At 47.2% G+C, this 18,657-nt stretch overlaps 1 protein-coding gene across 2 annotated transcripts in view; it reads left to right on the top strand.

Annotated features, from left to right (window-relative positions):
• Nucleotides 1-18,657, top strand: part of CDH23 (cadherin related 23) — a 234,593-nt gene that overhangs the window by 77,064 nt on the left and 138,872 nt on the right. For both annotated transcript variants that reach the window (XM_032949465.2, XM_032949466.2), the window contains exons 12-16: nt 1,702-1,890; nt 6,517-6,666; nt 13,940-14,098; nt 16,922-16,986; nt 17,958-18,195. In XM_032949465.2, the coding sequence (XP_032805356.2) occupies nt 1,702-1,890; nt 6,517-6,666; nt 13,940-14,098; nt 16,922-16,986; nt 17,958-18,195 (801 nt within the window). The remainder of the gene's footprint in view (nt 1-1,701; nt 1,891-6,516; nt 6,667-13,939; nt 14,099-16,921; nt 16,987-17,957; nt 18,196-18,657) is intronic.

The following is an 18,657-nucleotide window of genomic DNA, read 5'->3' as shown; positions in this document are numbered from 1 at the left end:
TGGAGGAGCGGTGGTTACACTGCTGACACCCACGTGGAGGAGCGGTGGTTACACTGCTGACACCCGCGTGGGAGGGCGGTGGTTACACTGCTGACACCCAGGTGGGGAAGCGGTGGTTACACTGCCGACACCCACGTGGGAGAGCGGTGGTTACACTGCCGACACCCGCGTGGGAGAGCGGTGGTTACATTGCCGACACCCACGTGGGAGAGCGGTGGTTACACTGCGTGACACCCACGTGGGAGAGCGGTGGTTACAACGTCGACACCCACGTGGAGGAGCGGTGGTTACACTGCCGACACCCACGTGGGAGAGCGGTGGTTACACTGCCGACACCCGCGTGGGGAAGCGGTGGTTACACTGCCGACACCCACGTGGGAGAGCGGTGGTTACATTGCTGGCACTCCGGCGGCCGCGGTGTTTTTGCTGAAATGAGAATTCAAAAATGCGACCCACACCCCTCGCCCGCACGGTGCACAGATTGAGAAGTGGCCTTTTCGGGCTCTAAGACAAAACCACTCCCCCGTATTGTTTGATTAAAACATAATACATTGTTTTCTCATTGGCCCTTATCACACATACCTAATGGCCTTGGCGCCAGTTCCATCAGCTATTGCCATATAGATTCACACTGCATTCTCCTCTACACCATTAATGTTGTTTCATGATAAATATCATTCGTCTAAATGCTGGACAGGATTATTAGAAATTATAATATAATTTTGTTTGTAGAGTACTTACAGTAACAATTATATTAAACCGGCCAGATGAAATTATTTTGAAAGAGGGCTTTAGTTTCAAATCCCACGTGTAATTTGTATTAATTTAATTACGGTTAGGCTATGGTTAACTGGACGGTGCTGATGGAACAGCGCCGGACGCAACATCACGAACGACGGGTGTGGAGACGGCGTCCAGATGCAACCGCTCCTCAGGACGCTACACAGCGGGAAAATCAATGTCATAGAGAGGCAGCCAGTCGGAGGCAGAGGAAATGAGGAACGCCTCGAGCCCGGGCTTGAACAGGGGTAAGGAATTGACAACATGGGTGTCTGGAGAAATACGGGCGTTCCAGACCTTAGACGAAACAGAGGAGAAAGAGCGACCTCCCGCTGAGCGAAGGTTGACCGGGGACTTCACATGAGAGCCTTAGCTGCTGGACCAGAGAGTGCTTGGAGGGAAGGTAGAGTGAGGTGAGAGAGGAGAGGTAGGAGAGTGCCTGGAGGGGAGTGGAATGAGATGGTAGAGGTAGGAGAGTGCCTGGAGGGGAGTGGAGTGAGATGGGAGAGGTAGGAGAGTGCCTGGAGGGGAGTGGAGTGAGAGGGGAGAGGTAGGAGAGTGCCTGGAGGGGAGGGGAGTGAGATGGGAGAGGCAGGAGAGTGCCTGGAGGGGAGTAAAGTAAGATGGGAGGGGAGAGGTAAGAGAGTGAAATGGATCTGGAATTATAGTGGGAGCCAGTGGAGGGATCGAAAATTGGAATATAAGGGTGGTGCGGTCTCGGGGAATCATCACCGTTTAGGATAAATACAATTATCAACAGCAGTTGTCATGGACAGACTATCTTCTGCAATATCAATGTGGAATTTCCACTGCTGGCTTCAGATACATCAACTGTGATGAGTGTCACCCCAGTGCTGGTTCGCGCAATGAGAAACTTCGGCAATTTCTAATTATTGATATATTTGTTTGTTTGAATCATAGGCCACCGAGATGCTGGGGAACGGGGCGTTGAGCAACGCGCTGGTGGAGACCGCGTTCGGGGTGACCGTCCTGGACGAGAACGACAACGCCCCGACATTCAACCGCTCCGAGTACGCGCTCACCGTCTCCGAGCTGGCTCAAGTCGGCTTCGCCATGCCGCTCTTCATCCAAGTCGTCGACAAGGACCAGGTGTGCGCCGCGACGGCCCCCAGCGTTCAACTTTAAATCCGGATCCGCTCGTGGATCCGCTACCGTCATGGGACAATGGGAGATGGTGACAGCTTGGGGAGCTCTTAATGAGGATGAAACCGTATAGGAATAGGTTTTACCCTTTTAACTGGCACAAAAACTGACACCTTTATTCAAGGCATCATGTTTGCAATAACCACAACACAAGCAGTCAAAATGCAAACAAAAAAGACAACTCTGATAATAATATGCACTGTCCTTGAATTTAGAGCCTAGTCACCAATGGAGACTAGGCTCTAAGAAAAGCCGTCTCGGGTGTGGACCAATCAAATTCAAGGACAGTGCATATTCTTATCAGAGTTGTCTTTTTTGTTTGCATTTTGACTGCTTGTGTTGTGGTTATTGCAAACATGATCCCTTGTATAAAGGTGTCAGTTTTTGTGCCAGTTAAAAGGGTAAAACCTATTCCTATATCTTGTTACTGGCAAAGGAGGTCTCATAAAATAGGATGAAACCGGTCTACGCTTGTCTCGGTTTCACTGCTGCCAGTTGGGATGGCAACAATTTTTTGAAATTTTAGTTGGCGACCCAAACAGTTAGCATGGCCACGCGCTCAACTCTTTGAGCCGGTGGTCTGGACAAGGCCGAGATCTTTGAAATGTGCAGTGCGGTGATTGCCTGCCACGCATCCGAGGCATGAGGATGGGAGTTGTACCTTCGTGCTGTTGGTGTGCAGCGGCGCGCCTTTGCACGCCGGTCAACTACATGCGGCCTGATGTTTACCACACATGCTTGTTTTTGCATCCGTGCGTGTGGGTTTGCATTATTTCCTACGATAAATCTGGGTTTGTAAACGAATATCGAAACGGACTGCTGCGCGATTTTGCGTCTTCGGCTCGGGGCATGTGTGGCGGCGGCTCAGTGATTGCACGTGCGCGTTAATGCGAGTGTGTGTGTGTGCGCGCGTACCTGCTTGCGTTCGTTTCAGCCCGTGCGCTTGCACGCACTGCACACTGGCGTGCGTGCGTGTACCAAGTCGCCTTGACACGCGATGCCGACTGCCAAATTCTCATTCGCGCTCCTTCAGCAGTCGCGCACTAGTCTTCCCTGAGAGGATCTGCGTATCCCCTTCGCGTAAATATTTAAGCGACGGGCCTGTTTTGTTTTTTTTTCAACACAAAAATGGGGAGGGAATACAATTGCTCGGAAAATATATGAATTGCCGATCATGTTTTTTTTTTCCTACCAAAGCAGCCATTACATTTGCATCAAGACCCCTTTTTCCATAGACGCTGCTCTGGAGCAATGGACTTGACCCTAATTTACGTTGGGGCAGTGGTACTTTCAATTTTGCAGGCTCCACTGGGGATGGAACCTCTGTGTGAATTTGCATTCAGAGTGTGGAGCGATTGCTATCTTCTTCTTCTTCTCCTTCTTCTCTCCTTTCCAAACTGTTTCAAATTGTCACTCTATTATTGTATATACACACTATAAACATATCTCACATTGTGTCATCACGTTGGCCATCACCACTCCGCCAACGTGAAAAAGAAACGTCGTTGTGAATTTAGAGAAGTGTAATGAAATAACGTGTTATTCTATCAATGCTTTGAGAGCAACGTCGGTGTTGTCAAGTCGATCACATTATTTAATTTGCAACATGGAAACTTTCTGGCTACATTAACAGAACTCAACGTAGCGCCATTTTTCACGACGAGCGGAACTAAGTGATTAATCGGTACGAGTTTTTTTTATTTATTTCCTCCGTGCAAATGAACGTGTGAAGCATGCCGGCGTCGTCCCTTGGCATCCCGTCGGCCAAGCGCGTGGCGCTTAACTGGCTGGGCTGCGCACCGCCACAGGCTCCATGCGCGTCACAATGCGTGCACGCAGGCAGATTACGAACACGCGCACTTGGGCCCCATGTGCGTCACAACGCGTGCACACATGTGAGCTTTCGTAATCTGCCTGTGCCCTGCGCACAGAAGTTAGATTGTTCTCATGGCGCTTATATTCTTCACAGGCGCTCGGTCCGTGTGGCACGCGCACGTACGGGAGGACGTATGCGAGACGCAGGGGAATAGCGTGGGTTCCTTGGCTAACAGGTCCATTTATTTACGATAGATCGGTTGTATCTCTCCAAGTTGTGTCTCTGGCAGCGAGTGAGATGTCAGCGTATCGATTAAGCATTGTGGCTCAGGAGATTAGCGATGCTTGTAGATTTTATTGGCAGATTATTTAATAAGGACGATGTTCAAAGTCCCCACCAGCAAACACATATATATAAAGACAAAGATCCCCTGTATACTGTAGCTTGACCAGACTGTTGGGGCAAGTGCTGTTGGCGAGCACCTATGAAGGCCGGCACGTCACACGAGGGGCCACCCTTGTCTCCCTCGTGGCGATGTTTACACACTGTACCAGGTCCTCATTTGAGGTGGAGTCGACCTAGATGAGGGCCCAGGACAGGTTCAGATTATCGTCACTGGCGGTGTTGACCATGAGTGGGAATCGAACTCGGGTTACCGGGGTGGTAGCGCAGCGTGCTAACCCCTGCGCCACCGCTCCCCATACACACACAGTCACATATACGCCAGCGATGTTCAACTTATTTTAGAACCCAGATTGAATTAGCAAACATCCTTGGCACGTAGGTGCATTGTCTGCAAGACCCCGTCTCCCATCTGCCACACACTACAACTGGAGGCGGATTTCTGGGCAAGCACTCATCAAACAATCAACACCCGTCACAATCACTCGGACGTAATGCCATGGCTGCGCTGCCCCCTCCCATTCCCCAAAAAATGTGCAATTTGGGAGATTTTCCGTGCGTGAAATTGGTGGCCACCGCGTCACGATTTAGCGCCCCAGTAAAGTGAGCGGAATGAGCCGGGAGAACTCTTTCCTCGGGCCCGTGTTTGTGGAAAGCTTGGCACGGGCTGCCCCGTATCGATCACGTTGGGCCAAATAAACGTCCATATTTTTTACATCGCTTGAGGGATGTTTTTTGGCGAGGTGTAATTCTAGTCACGTGCTGTGTTCTCTCATTGCCATAATTCACCATGATACCTGGCACCAACATTATTCTAATCCGTTCGTGATTTCTAATCATCTTAGATAAGATAAAAAAAATCTCACAATACAAATTACTCAAAACATGTTTCGGAGATACATCTCTATTGGGATGTGTACTCAGCATGAGTGCTGCTTGTGAAGGACTCACGGTGTAGCATTTAAGGGGTTTCTTTACATCAGCGAAACACGAGAATGTTCACTCCAAAAAAAACATCCTTCTTGCCCGTTCCACGTCAACTGCAGCTGTCAAACAAATACGCTCTCTTCTCGCTCTACGCCACATTGTGGTCGTCCGTCGTTGATCCTCAGAACTCCAGCAGCTGAGACAGACAAGTTTTAGTTCTGCTGAATTCCATTGTTGTAATGTAGAGGGGGAGGGGGGAGGTTCCTTTGAATTATTATATTTGAATCAGTTTGCTTCAATTGCCAGCGTCTGAACTGAACTATCTCCCCGGTAAAATATCTCTTCTCTGCCCCAGAGCAGGATATAAAGGGTTCCACTCAGCAGAGCAGGGCTGTGGTGGCCATGCACGTGGGCCTCTAACCCCAACGTGGCGGAGGCAGCGGCGAGGGTTGGTGGATCGCACGAATGCTGTCAAACTCCCTTCCCATGGACATCGCTGGAGGAGCCATAACCTGGCTCGCAAGGAGAAAGCAGAATCAGAAGAATCATAATCTTTATTTACGCTGGAAGAATCCGGGTGCTCTGGCTTCCACCCACATCTATAATAAATTCTCCATAATCGGCTGAAAACATCTGACAAATAAAATGCAGGATCCTCCTGAAAAAGAGAGTGCTACGACTCACCGTGCTCTCCTGGAATCCACAAGATCTCGGTGGAATAGCGAGCCACAAGTGGAGCAATCACTCGCACTGGTGTACGCCAATATTGACTGCGAAAGCTAGAAACTCAGGATGTGTTTGTTTTTTTTATAACCTCGCGATTAATTGGTTATGATTTAAGGTCATGATTTTAATTAATATATATTTTAAAACTTTTAAATCGAGCGGTCAACGTTGGCCGGTGAGGTCACGTGATTCCATGTTGTATCCATGCTGTATACAACGTTGAAACATTAATTGTTGCACATGCGATTTTATGCATATATTACAAGTTTATGAACCGATGTTTACTAATATATTTATCATGACACTCCAACTTAAAACACAATTATGACAACAGTTATTCTCATTTCCAGCCATTTGCAAGTCCACTGCTGGATAAAGGCCTCCCAACACAATCACACTTGTCAGTAATGGGGTGTGTGACCATACCTCCCCACACTGGCCAATATGTGTGTGTGTCTCTGTATCTCTCTACATATGTCTGTCTCCATGTAAATCCAAGGGCCTTCCTCTCTGTCTCACTCCACGTCTCTATTTGGTGTCTCAGTATCTCCCGATCTCTTCACGCGTCGTCTCCCGCTGTCGGTTCTCTATATCACCGCGCGTCTCTCTCTCTCTCTGTGCACTGCCATCGGCGGTGTCTCGAAGAGCCCTTTTGGAACGTCGCACGCATTGCACGTGTCTCCTCTGCGTGGCCCCATTAGGGAGTGAACAGCGACTTCACGCTGCAGCTCGTCGGACAGAACGCCGCCGACTTTTTGGTATCGCCGGGCGCCGTGCGCGGCCGCACCGACGTCACGCTGCGCCTGGTGAACCCCCTCGACTACGAGACCTACCCAGAGTACAACCTCACGGTAAGACACTCCAAACACCGCAAACACCACCAACAACCATAAACACCGCCAACAATTCCGGTAACACAAACACTACAAACACCGCCAACACCGCCAACACCACAAACACCACAAACACCGCCAAGACCACAAACTCCACCAACACCCACACCACAAACACCACAAACACCGCCCACACCACAAACACCACAAACACCACCAACACCACAAACACTACAAACACCGCCAACACTGCCAACACCACAAACACCGCCCACACCACAAACACCACAAACACCACCAACACCACAAACACTACAAACACCGCCAACACCACCAACACCACAAACACCACCAACACCACAAACACCACCAACACCACAAACACCACAAACACCGCCCACACCACCAACACCACAAACACCACCAACACCGCCCACACCACCAACACCACAAACACCACCAACACCACAAACACCACAAACACCACCAACACCACAAACACCGCCAACAGCACAAACACCGCCAACACCACCAACACCACCAACACCACCAACAATACAAACACCACAAACACCACCAACACCACAAACACCACCAACACCACAAACACCACCAACACCACCAACACCACAAGCACCACCAACACCACAAACACCACAAACATCACCAAAACCACAAACACCACAAACACCACAAACATCACCAAAACCACAAACACCACAAACACCACCAACACCACCAACACCACCAACACCACAAACACCACCAACACCACAAACACCACAAACACCACAAACACCACCAACACCACAAACACCACAAACACCACCAACACCACCAACACCACCAACACCACAAACACCACAAACACCACCAACACCACAAACACCACAAACACCACCAACACCACCAACACCACAAACACCACAAACACCACCAACACCACAAACACCACAAACACCACCAACACCACAAACACCACCAACACCACAAACACCACAAACACCACAAACACCACCAACACCACCAACACCACAAACACCACAAACACCACCAACACCACAAACACCACCAACACCTTGATTCGAAGCTTTCGTGACTGCAGGAATTACTCTTTGGTTTTTTCGGTAAAGTCACGTAGAAATAAGAAATAATAAAATAACATAATAGTGTACGACGTTTCGGTTGCAACACAAGCAGCCATCATCAGGTACAGAAGAGCTAAATTTACGAGAGGAAACACATAACCCCAGATGTATACACAGACACCCAAGTCGGGGTCTATGTGTGTGTGTGCGGTCTGTATTTTAAATTTCATACTTAACTTGCAATTTAGCAATCTTTGAAATAGCGTAATCAACCAGACTATGCGTTGTGTTTTGACCGACCGTTTGTGTTGCTTTATATGGTTTCCAAATTTTGCTAAACCCTGTTTGTTTGGTATGCTTCTCTCTCTGTGTCCCCTGTTGTATCTGTGTTAGTTCCCCCCTACTTGGGTGTCTGTATATACATCTGGGGTTAAGTGTTTCCTCTCTATCGTTAATTTAGCTCTTCTGTACCTGATGATGGCTGCTTGTGTTGCAACCGAAACGCCGTACGCTATTTTGTTATTTTATTATTTCTTATTTATACGTGACTTTACCGAAAAAACCAAAGAGTACCACCAACACGACAAACACCACAAACATCACCAACACCACAAACACCACGAACACCGCCAACACCGCAAACACCACCAACACCACCAACACTATAAACACCAAAAACACCAAACACCGCCAACACCACAAACACCACAAATACCACCAACACCACCAACACCACCAACACCACAAACACCACCAACACCACAAACACCACCAACACCGCCAACACCACAAACACCACAAACACCGCCAACACCACAAACACCACCAACACCACAAACACCACCAACACCACAAACACCACAAACACCGCCAATACCACAAACACCACAAACATCACCAACACCACAAACAACGCCAACACCACAAACACCACAAACACCGCCAATACCACAAACACCACAAACACCGCTAACGCCACCAACGCCACCAACACCACAAACACCACAAACACCACCAACACCACCAACACCACAAACACCACCAACACCACAAACACCACCAACACCACCAACATCACCAACACCACCAATACCACCAACACCACCAACACCACCAACACCACCAATACCACCAACACCACCAACATCACCAACACCACCAATACCACCAACACCACCAACACCACAAACACCACCAATACCACCAACATCACCAAGACCACCAACACCACCAACACCACCAACACCACAAACACCACCAACACCACCAACACCACAAACACCACCAACATCACCAACACCACAAACACCACAAACACCGCCAACACCACAAACACCACCAACATCACCAACACCACAAACACCACCAACACCACAAACACCACCAACACCACCAACACCACAAACACCACAAACACCACCAACACCACAAACACCACAAACACCGCCAATACCACAAACACCACAAACATCACCAACACCACAAACAACGCCAACACCACAAACACCACAAACACCGCCAATACCACAAACACCACAAACACCGCTAACGCCACCAACGCCACCAACACCACAAACACCACAAACACCACCAACACCACCAACACCACAAACACCACCAACACCACAAACACCACCAACACCACCAACATCACCAACACCACCAATAACACCAACACCACCAACACCACCAACACCACCAATACCACCAACACCACCAACATCACCAACACCACCAATACCACCAACACCACCAACACCACAAACACCACCAATACCACCAACATCACCAAGACCACCAACACCACCAACACCACCAACACCACAAACACCACCAACACCACCAACACCACAAACACCACCAACATCACCAACACCACAAACACCACAAACACCGCCAACACCACAAACACCACCAACATCACCAACACCACAAACACCACCAACACCACAAACACCACCAACACCACCAACACCACAAACACCACAAACACCACCAACATCACCAACACCACAAACACCACCAACACCACAAACACCACCAACACCACCAACACCACAAACACCACAAACACCACCAACATCACCAACACCACAAACACCACCAACACCACAAACACCACCAACACCACCAACATCACCAACACCACCAATACCACCAACACCACCAACACCACCAATACCACCAACACCACCAACATCACCAACACCACCAATACCACCAACACCACCAACACCACAAACACCACCAATACCACCAACATCACCAAGACCACCAACACCACCAACACCACCAACACCACAAACACCACCAACACCACCAACACCACAAACACCACCAACATCACCAACACCACAAACACCACAAACACCACCAACACCACAAACACCACCAACATCACCAACACCACAAACACCACCAACACCACAAACACCACCAACACCACCAACACCACAAACACCACAAACACCACCAACATCACCAACACCACAAACACCACCAACACCACAAACACCACCAACACCACCAACACCACCAACACCACAAACACCACAAACACCACCAACATCACCAACACCACAAACACCACCAACACCACAAACACCACAAACACCACCAACATCACCAACACCACAAACACCACCAACACCACAAACTTCGCCAAAAATCTTCACCAGCCCAGTGCCCTGGGCTGCAGCCACACAAGGTCTGCTATTTCGAAACAGCTCACAAATGTTGTTTATCGTCACTGCAGGCATATTAGCCAAACTAATGAGTACTAAAGGGGAATATGTTCGACCTGGGAACACTTTTTCTCATTTTCGCACCGACAGTAATCCGTAACTGTGAGCCCTAAATGTCGTGTTATTTTTGGACACCGTTAAGGCGTGCGTTAAGGTGTGCATTAAGGTGTGGTTTCCCACCAAAGGTATTTGAGAGTCCTATTAGAGACTTTGTGTGGAGCAGCTTCCCCACCTCTGTTGTAGCAGATCGATCCTCCTCCACTCACTTGAGTAATTCGCAACTAAAGATAACCGCGATTCACTTTCATGGAGTTTAATTTATGAGGTCGCAATTTCAATTTGTACATTTGAGCAGCCTCCTTTGCATCCTAAAGCAATATTTTAAATCGCATTGGCATTAATTTAAGCCTTGGGTTATTGCACTACCCCAGTTGTACTCTCATTGTCATGTCATGAGACAAAGCATCCGTTCGGACCTCTTGCAGAGCAGTGCTTGTGTTAGATAACGGCTCAGGGAAGCGTATAACCCAGAGCTATCTCAGATCCCTTCATGTGATCTCTGGTCCATGCAGTTGGGGGCAATGCTTTCCCACTCGTCATGTCACTGAGGCGAATGTTCATTGCATAACGGTCAACCCGTAATTTAAATTTCGATTTAAAGCCTTCGTGACTGCAAGGATTCATCTTCTTTGGTTCTTTCGGTAAAGTCACTTAGAATGAGAATAAAATAATAAAATAATAAAATAATAAACTAAAATAATAAAATTCTCACGACGTTTCGGCCACAACACAAGCAGCCTTCTTCAGGTGAAAGAACAGAACTGTCGGGACGACAGAGCTTCAATTAACGCTGCTAAGATTCGCAGCGTCTTTTAAGCTCGGTGAGAGGCGCGGCGAGCCTTGACAAAGGAGTTTACATATCAGAGCAGGAGAATTTAGCATTGAAATAGTCGAGGGATTAGCTTGTGACAGAAATAGCTGTGTTAAAGTCAAAGTTTAAAAATCAACAGAGGCATTTAGTATATGGACGCTAAAGGCCTCCAATTACCAACTATTATAAAGTAAACCATAGCGTTTTTTACGCTCGGTGAGAAGCGTGAAGAGCCTTGACAAAGAAGTTTACATATCAGAGCAGGAGAATTTAGCATTGAAATAGTCGAGGGATTAGCTTGTGACAGAAATAGCTGTGTTAAAGTCAAAGTTTACATATCAACATAGGCATTTAGTATATGTACGCTAAAGGAGTCCAACTAAACAACTATCATAAAGTAAACCGATGTGAAAAAACTAGGTCTATATCACATCAATATAATAAATGTACTTAATATATTTTTCAATAAGTTGAGCTATTAATCATACAGCAACTGGGTATACATTACACTATATAATGTATACCATATAGTAAACCAATAAAAAAATTAAAATCTAAGCTCCTCAATGTTATCAAGCTTATATTTTAGTTTTTTATTGGTTTACTATATGGTATTCATTATATAGTGTAATGTATACCCAGTTGCTGTATGATTATAGCTCAACTTATTGAAGAATATATTAAGTACATTTATTATATTGATGTGATATAGACTGTTTTTTCACATCGGTTTACTTTATGATAGTTGGTTAGTTGGAGTCCTTTAGCGTCCATATACTAAATGCCTCTGTTGATTTTTAAACTTTTGACTTTAACACAGCTATTTCTGTCACAAGCTAATCCCTCGGCTATTCAATGCTAAATTCTCCTGCTCTGATATGTAAACTCCTTTGTCAAGGCTCTTCACGCTTCTCACCGAACTTAAAAGACGCTATGGTTTACTTTATAATAGTTGGTAATTGGAGGCCTTTAGCGTCCATATACTAAATGCTTCTGTGGATATGTAAACTTGGACTTTAACACTGCTATTTCTGTCACAAGCTAATCTCTCGACTATTTCAATGCTAAATTCTCCTGCTCTGATATGTAAACTCCTTTGTCAAGGCTCGCCGCGCCTCTCATCGAGCTTAAAGAGACGCTGCGAATCTTAGCAGCGTTAATTGAAGCTCTGTCGTCCCAACAGTTATGTTCTTTCACCTGAAGAAGGCTGCTTGTGTTGTGGCCGAAACGTCGTGAGAATTTAATTGTGTTATTTTATTTTATTATTTTATTCTCATTCTACGTGACTTTACCGAAAGAACCAAAGAAGATGAACCCGTAATTTGTTCATTCGCAGAGCTAGAATATAGGAAAATTAAGTTCAAAGCCATTTTTTACGTGATGGGGTTTACAGGTAGTCCTCTACTTACGATGGAGATGCGTTACGACGACCCCATCGTAAGTCAAAAATATCGTAAGTCAAAGATGGCCTAGCCTACCCAGGAGTCTTAAAGAATGGTGATAATTTAGCAAAACAGAGCAAATTACAGTACCGTACTGTATAAACTATATACCATATGTATTTATTAATTATAATACTGTATTGCACAGAAAAATGTAAAGTAAAAAACAAGGTAAATTCTTCGCCTAGCTATATGAACTGCAATATAATATAAAGTTTTTTCAGAAAACAATCCTATCTGCTATACAAACTTTTAACATGCATTGAACGTATAGTAACGTATCATTGTACTGTAGTCACCAAGATTCTGTCCGTCGTCTGCATACTTGAACGATGTTAGGTTGCTGATGGCAATTTTGTCGTATTGCTATCGCCATCGTAAGATCGAAATATCGTAAGTCGGACCATCGTAACTCGGGGACTACCTGTATTTTTGTGTGCAGTTATAAGTGACTGGGCTGAGACCATCAACTCTAGTAATAGGTTTTTACCCTTTTATCTGGCACAAAATACTGACACCTTTATACAAGGGATCATTTTGCAATAACCACAACACAAGCAGTCAAAATGCAAACAAAAAGAGACAACTCTGATAATATGTACTGTCCTTGAAATTGATTGGTCCACACCCGAGACAGCTTTTCTTAGAGCCTAGTCTCCACTGGTGTTGGACCAGAAGATGCCAAAAGGCGTCAGATAAAAGAGTAAAAACCTATTACTATATCTTGCTACTGGCAAAGGAGGTATCAGTATAAATACCATCAACTCTGTATATTCTTGAGAATTTGTATTGATTAGACTGGACTCGATCTTAGAATCTCCACGGTGTAAATTGAGCGCTCTGACCCCTGAGCCACCTGGCCACGTTAAAGGGCAGTGTTGTTGATATTATTATTCCACAATCAGCCACCACCATGAAGATCTCCGAGTGAAACTCTGCTCTGCTGTGGTAGCTCCACAGCTGCAAGACAACCCACGTGCTTGGCACGGTGACGCGGTGGCCGCACGCCGCCAGCAACGGTCCCCTAACAGCTGTCGTGAGGTCGGTTGGGCCCTCGCGCGAGTGTGGATGTGACCCTCACTCGTGTGTGTGTATGCGTGCGTGCGTGTGTGCGTGCGCTCGCTCGTTCGTTTCCGGCGGTCACAGCTTTTCGCCAACGAAACGTCAGGGGAGCACTGGGGCTCGGCGCGCGTGCACATCACGCTGATCAACGAGAACGACAACCGGCCCATCTTCAGCCTGCCACTCTACAACGTCAGCGTGTGGGAGAACGCCACGCTGGGCACGTCCGTTGTGCAGGTCCTGGTGAGTGGCACCTGCCAGGCGTTTGGACCGACGGGCGAAGGGCTAAATCGTTTTTTTGTATTCGTCGTCATCGCCAGCCATGCTCAATCCACTGCTGGAGAATTGAGGGAGGCGTCCCCAAGCTATGAGAGCGGCAAGGCCAAACGGATTGCCACGGCGGTGTACAAGGGTTTTACAACGCGCCAATTATTTTTGTTTCAGCTCACGCACCGAGAAGTTGAAGAACAATTCTCAGAACCAAATGTAGAAATTATACGGCGCTTTGTCTGAGTATATCAAGCATCACTGGGCCAATATCCAGGAAGTATGAATATAAATCCATCAAGTCACAATATCAGAGAGCCAAATCCAAAAATGTATCATGAATCATATTTTTACATTTACTGCATTTTTCAAGGTGAACTACTAAAGCACTTGCAAATGTAGCTGGCTTTATTTTGGGTTCTTTGCTATTTATTAAGGTTTCATGCAACTATTTGTGCACATTAATTTTATTAAGGGCTTCATGAAATTAGTGCAGCGTGCAAACCACTGCATCACTGCTAACACTGGTAAAAATTAAGTCAGACGCACTCGTTGATTGCGAATAATTGAAAATGAAAGGGATAATCACACGCTTGTATGCGATCAATTGGAAGATATGCTGTAGATTAGGGAGAATTAATTATTAAACCACCGGATTACCAAACCCAACAAAAGCTCAGCAGCCTCGCCGCACAGAGACGCAAGCGATTTCTTAAACGCTAATGCACTCCTCTCCCGTCTACACGTTTACGCGCAACAGGGTCAATCGTTGCACAAGCCACTTCGCCCGTATTGCTTTCAGCTCAGAGTTTCTCGGATAACCGCGTGGAGGATGCGTGCCGTTGCGGTGGGGAGAGACGAGTGTTGGGCGGGGAGGTTTGTCCGAGCGCACGGGCGCAAGCGTCCGCGGCGGTTCGGGTCGGTGTGGCCGCGCGTCGCATGGTCGGCGGAGATTTCTATTTAGATGGCGCTGGGAGGGGGGTGCTCTCACGGCAGGATGCATCGATTAGCTCGACGCGGCGCAATGGCTGGCGCCGCTTATCAAGAGCGCGGACTTAATAACTGGCACGTGAGTCAGGCTTGGGACCGACGGGGCGAAGGGCTAAATAGTTTTTAAAAAAACATATGCGGAGACTATTTATTTTGTTTGTGTGGGGTGGGCGGGGGGAATTAATTACCGACCGTGAATTGTGTGCCGCAGTGAGGCTCCTGCCGGGTGGTTGGGACGATAAAAGCGCCATTATCGCATTGAATTATGGGGCTAATGTTGTGAATGGGAGAATTAAAATTATTTCTCGCCCCAATCAAAGGAGAGGGAGATAAATATAACTTGGAAAATGATCTACAAATTCCCACAAAAAAAATCAAAAAGCGCATGTAGGTCATTACAATTGCAGAATAAATGCTCTGCAGTAATTTTTACGGCAGCCTCTACCACGCATGGCAGTTTGGGTAGTGGGAACGGAGCCCCAAATCAACAGAGCACCTGTCTTCTCCCTCTGCGTGCATGGGACTGCGTACACGCAGAGCTTCGTGACACACATCGGTCTCTACCTGCATGCAACTTGGCTGCCACTGCTAACTGACAGATAAGCAGCCGTTATTGCAACTTAAACTGAGGTCACTGCTTACACATGGCATTTTGAATTGGGGTCTATAAACCAGCCGAAAATAATAATTGGGCAAACTTTGTGCTACTGATGTTACATACTGTAACAAAAATGTAGGCCCGTACATGTCTGGTAAAGTGTTTTAGGATATTGTAACAGGATAGACCTGTGTTTAATATGAGTGCATTCAGAATGTTCTTGGGGTTAGGCGTAGTAAAAATGTAAACTATCTAAAGCAGGGGTTCCCAACCCCCGGGACGTGGACCGGTACCAGTCCGTGGCCTGTTAGGAACCGGGCCGCACAGCAGGAGGTCAGCGGTGAGTCCGCGCGTGGCCCGCCCATTATTTTATTATTTACCACTTCCGTCCACGCCTCTTTCCCGCACTGCGCAACTCGTCTCAGTCACAGTGTTGGTAAGCCCACAAGCTAACCCCTAGTAGCCACAATGAGTAAGCCCACAAGCTAACCCCCAGTAGCCACAAGGAGTAAGCCCACAAGCTAACCCCTAGTAGCCACTGAGTAAGCCCACAAGCTCTAACCCCTAGTAGCCACAATGAGTAAGCCCACAAGCTCTAACCCCTAGTAGCCACAAGGAGTAAGCCCACAATCTAACCCCCTAGTAGCCACAAGGAGTAAGCCCACAAGCTCTAACCCCTAGTAGCCACAAAGAGTAAGCCCACAAGCTCTAACCCCTAGTAGCCACAAGGAGTAAGCCCACAAGCTAACCCCTAGTAGCCACAAGGAGTAAGCCCACAAGCTAACCCCTAGTAGCCACAATGAGTAAGCCCACAAGCTCTAACCCCTAGTAGCCACAAGGAGTAAGCCCACAAGCTAACCCCCTAGTAGCCACAAGGAGTAAGCCCACAAGCTCTAACCCCTAGTAGCCACAAGGAGTAAGCCCACAAGCTAACCCCTAGTAGCCACATGGAGTAGAAAAACAAACGTCGCTGGAGAGCTTCTTTGAAAAGGGGGAAAGACCCAATGATGAACCCCCCCCCGGTCCGTGAAAAAATAGTCTTCCACGAAACCGGTCCCTGGTGCCAAAAAGGTTGGGGACCGCTGATCTAAAGGATTCAAAATATCCGTTTACCACCGGGAGATGTTTTGCTGATGTTTGCACGTATTATATTTCAAAATATGTAAAATATTGTTCGTCTTTGTCTTCGTGTTTTTGCATTTATATTCCAGGCGACCGACCTTGATGCGGGTGTGTTTGGGCAAGTTTCTTACCACTTCAGCGATGACTCGGATAAGTAAGTGGCACTTGCAAGATATATGGCCTTTATTTAAAATAACAACAACACTTTATCTGCGATCTTGTTGCATGTAGAACAATCACCTTGAAGGGATCACATAATGTAGTAAGAGGAGGAGATGCAGGGTCTGTTTTACATATTTTACGTCAAAAAATATTAAGTATCCCCATACTTAGTGTTAAATGAGTTTTATAAAGTCCTTGGGCAAAGGTCAGTGTCTGTAGGACAACCAATGTTGAATCCCACATTCCTTTGTTGAGACAAAGCCCTCTCTGGAATGAACATTGATGAGCACCCCATGCTTTACTAGGCAATATTCATTTTGTACCCCTTACAATGGTGATGGAGCTGATGATGGTAATTATGACAATGACAAGGACAAGTCAGTTGTGTTCAAGATTTGAACCCACTGTCATGGGTGGGGAGATCTACTGCTCTACCAACGACGCTGAATCATCACGATCGTCATCATCATCGACACCGCACCTGCCATGCAGCACAGCTTGAGGCACCGGAACACTTGGTTATTTCAGAAAATAACCAGAGAATCACTCAGCGAGGAAACGATTGCAGACAAAATACAACGTGCAAAAGCAACGCAGTATAAAATAAGATATTTGTATTTTACCAGGTAAGGCACACTGAGCTCTTGTTCAGAAGCGACCAGGCCACAAATGATAGCTCAACGAAGTGACTAATCACATGGACATTTATAGCAGCAAAATACTCTGAATGTACGTTTCCAAAACAACATACATGGACAAACAAAGCTAAACTGTGCTCGAGACTGCTATGTGTTGTCCGCTGTATTCAAGTTATTAATTCACTATGCCAGCCCCTTTTACCTTGCTCTGTAATTACTACCAAGCACAAAGCAACACTGTGCCTGCCTGCCTGCCTGCTGCATTGCCGACGGTGTAAACCTATCCACCCTGCACGTCGTTCCCTCGCCCTGCCCCCGTTTCGAGGTTCTCCCTCGACCCGGCCTCGGGGTTGATCTCGGTGGCGGCGGCGCTGGACTTCGAGGCGACTCCGCGCTTCACGGTGACGGTGATGGCGCGGGACGGCGGCGGCCAGGAGACGGCGGGGCGCGTTCGCATCAACCTGCTGGACGTCAACGACAACACGCCCGTCTTCCAGCGCGACTCCTACGTGGGCACGGCGCGCGAGAACGACAACTCCCTCACGCCCGTCGTGCGCGTGCGGGTAAGGCCTGGGCCCTCCCTCCTCCTCCCTCCCTTCTTCCTCCTTCACTTCCTCCCTCGATCCCTCCTCGCTTCCTCCTCCCTCTACTTTCTACCTCCCCACCCCACGGGACAGAATCAGAATCTTCATTTATATTGGAGGAATCCGATGAGCTAGAAAGCTCTTTTTCACAGATGTCCAGTCGGGGCGGGTCTGAACGCTACAACAAAAAACAATACGGAAAACATGGTAGGAGTGTAAAGTATTGGAATGGTAAATAAATAACTTTAAAAAATATATATGCAAATAAAACTAAACTATGTTTTATCTCAACAAAGTGGCTTATCACGTGGAAATTTACAGCAGCACAATAATGTAAGCGCATGTTGATTCTAAATCTGGTGGGAAAAACTGAAGGAGCCGGAGAAACAATCCACACGATCGTGCGGAGAGAGACACCGCAAACTAAAAATATACAGGTGT

The sequence above is a fragment of the Petromyzon marinus genome, chromosome 8 (assembly GCF_048934315.1).
Source record: "Petromyzon marinus isolate PM22_M1 ecotype Great Lakes invasive population chromosome 8, UKy_Petmar_22M1.pri1.0, whole genome shotgun sequence".
NCBI lineage: Eukaryota > Metazoa > Chordata > Hyperoartia > Petromyzontiformes > Petromyzontidae > Petromyzon > Petromyzon marinus.
Note: the sequence above shows the minus strand (reverse complement) of the source record. Positions and strands in the feature narration are given on the sequence as shown.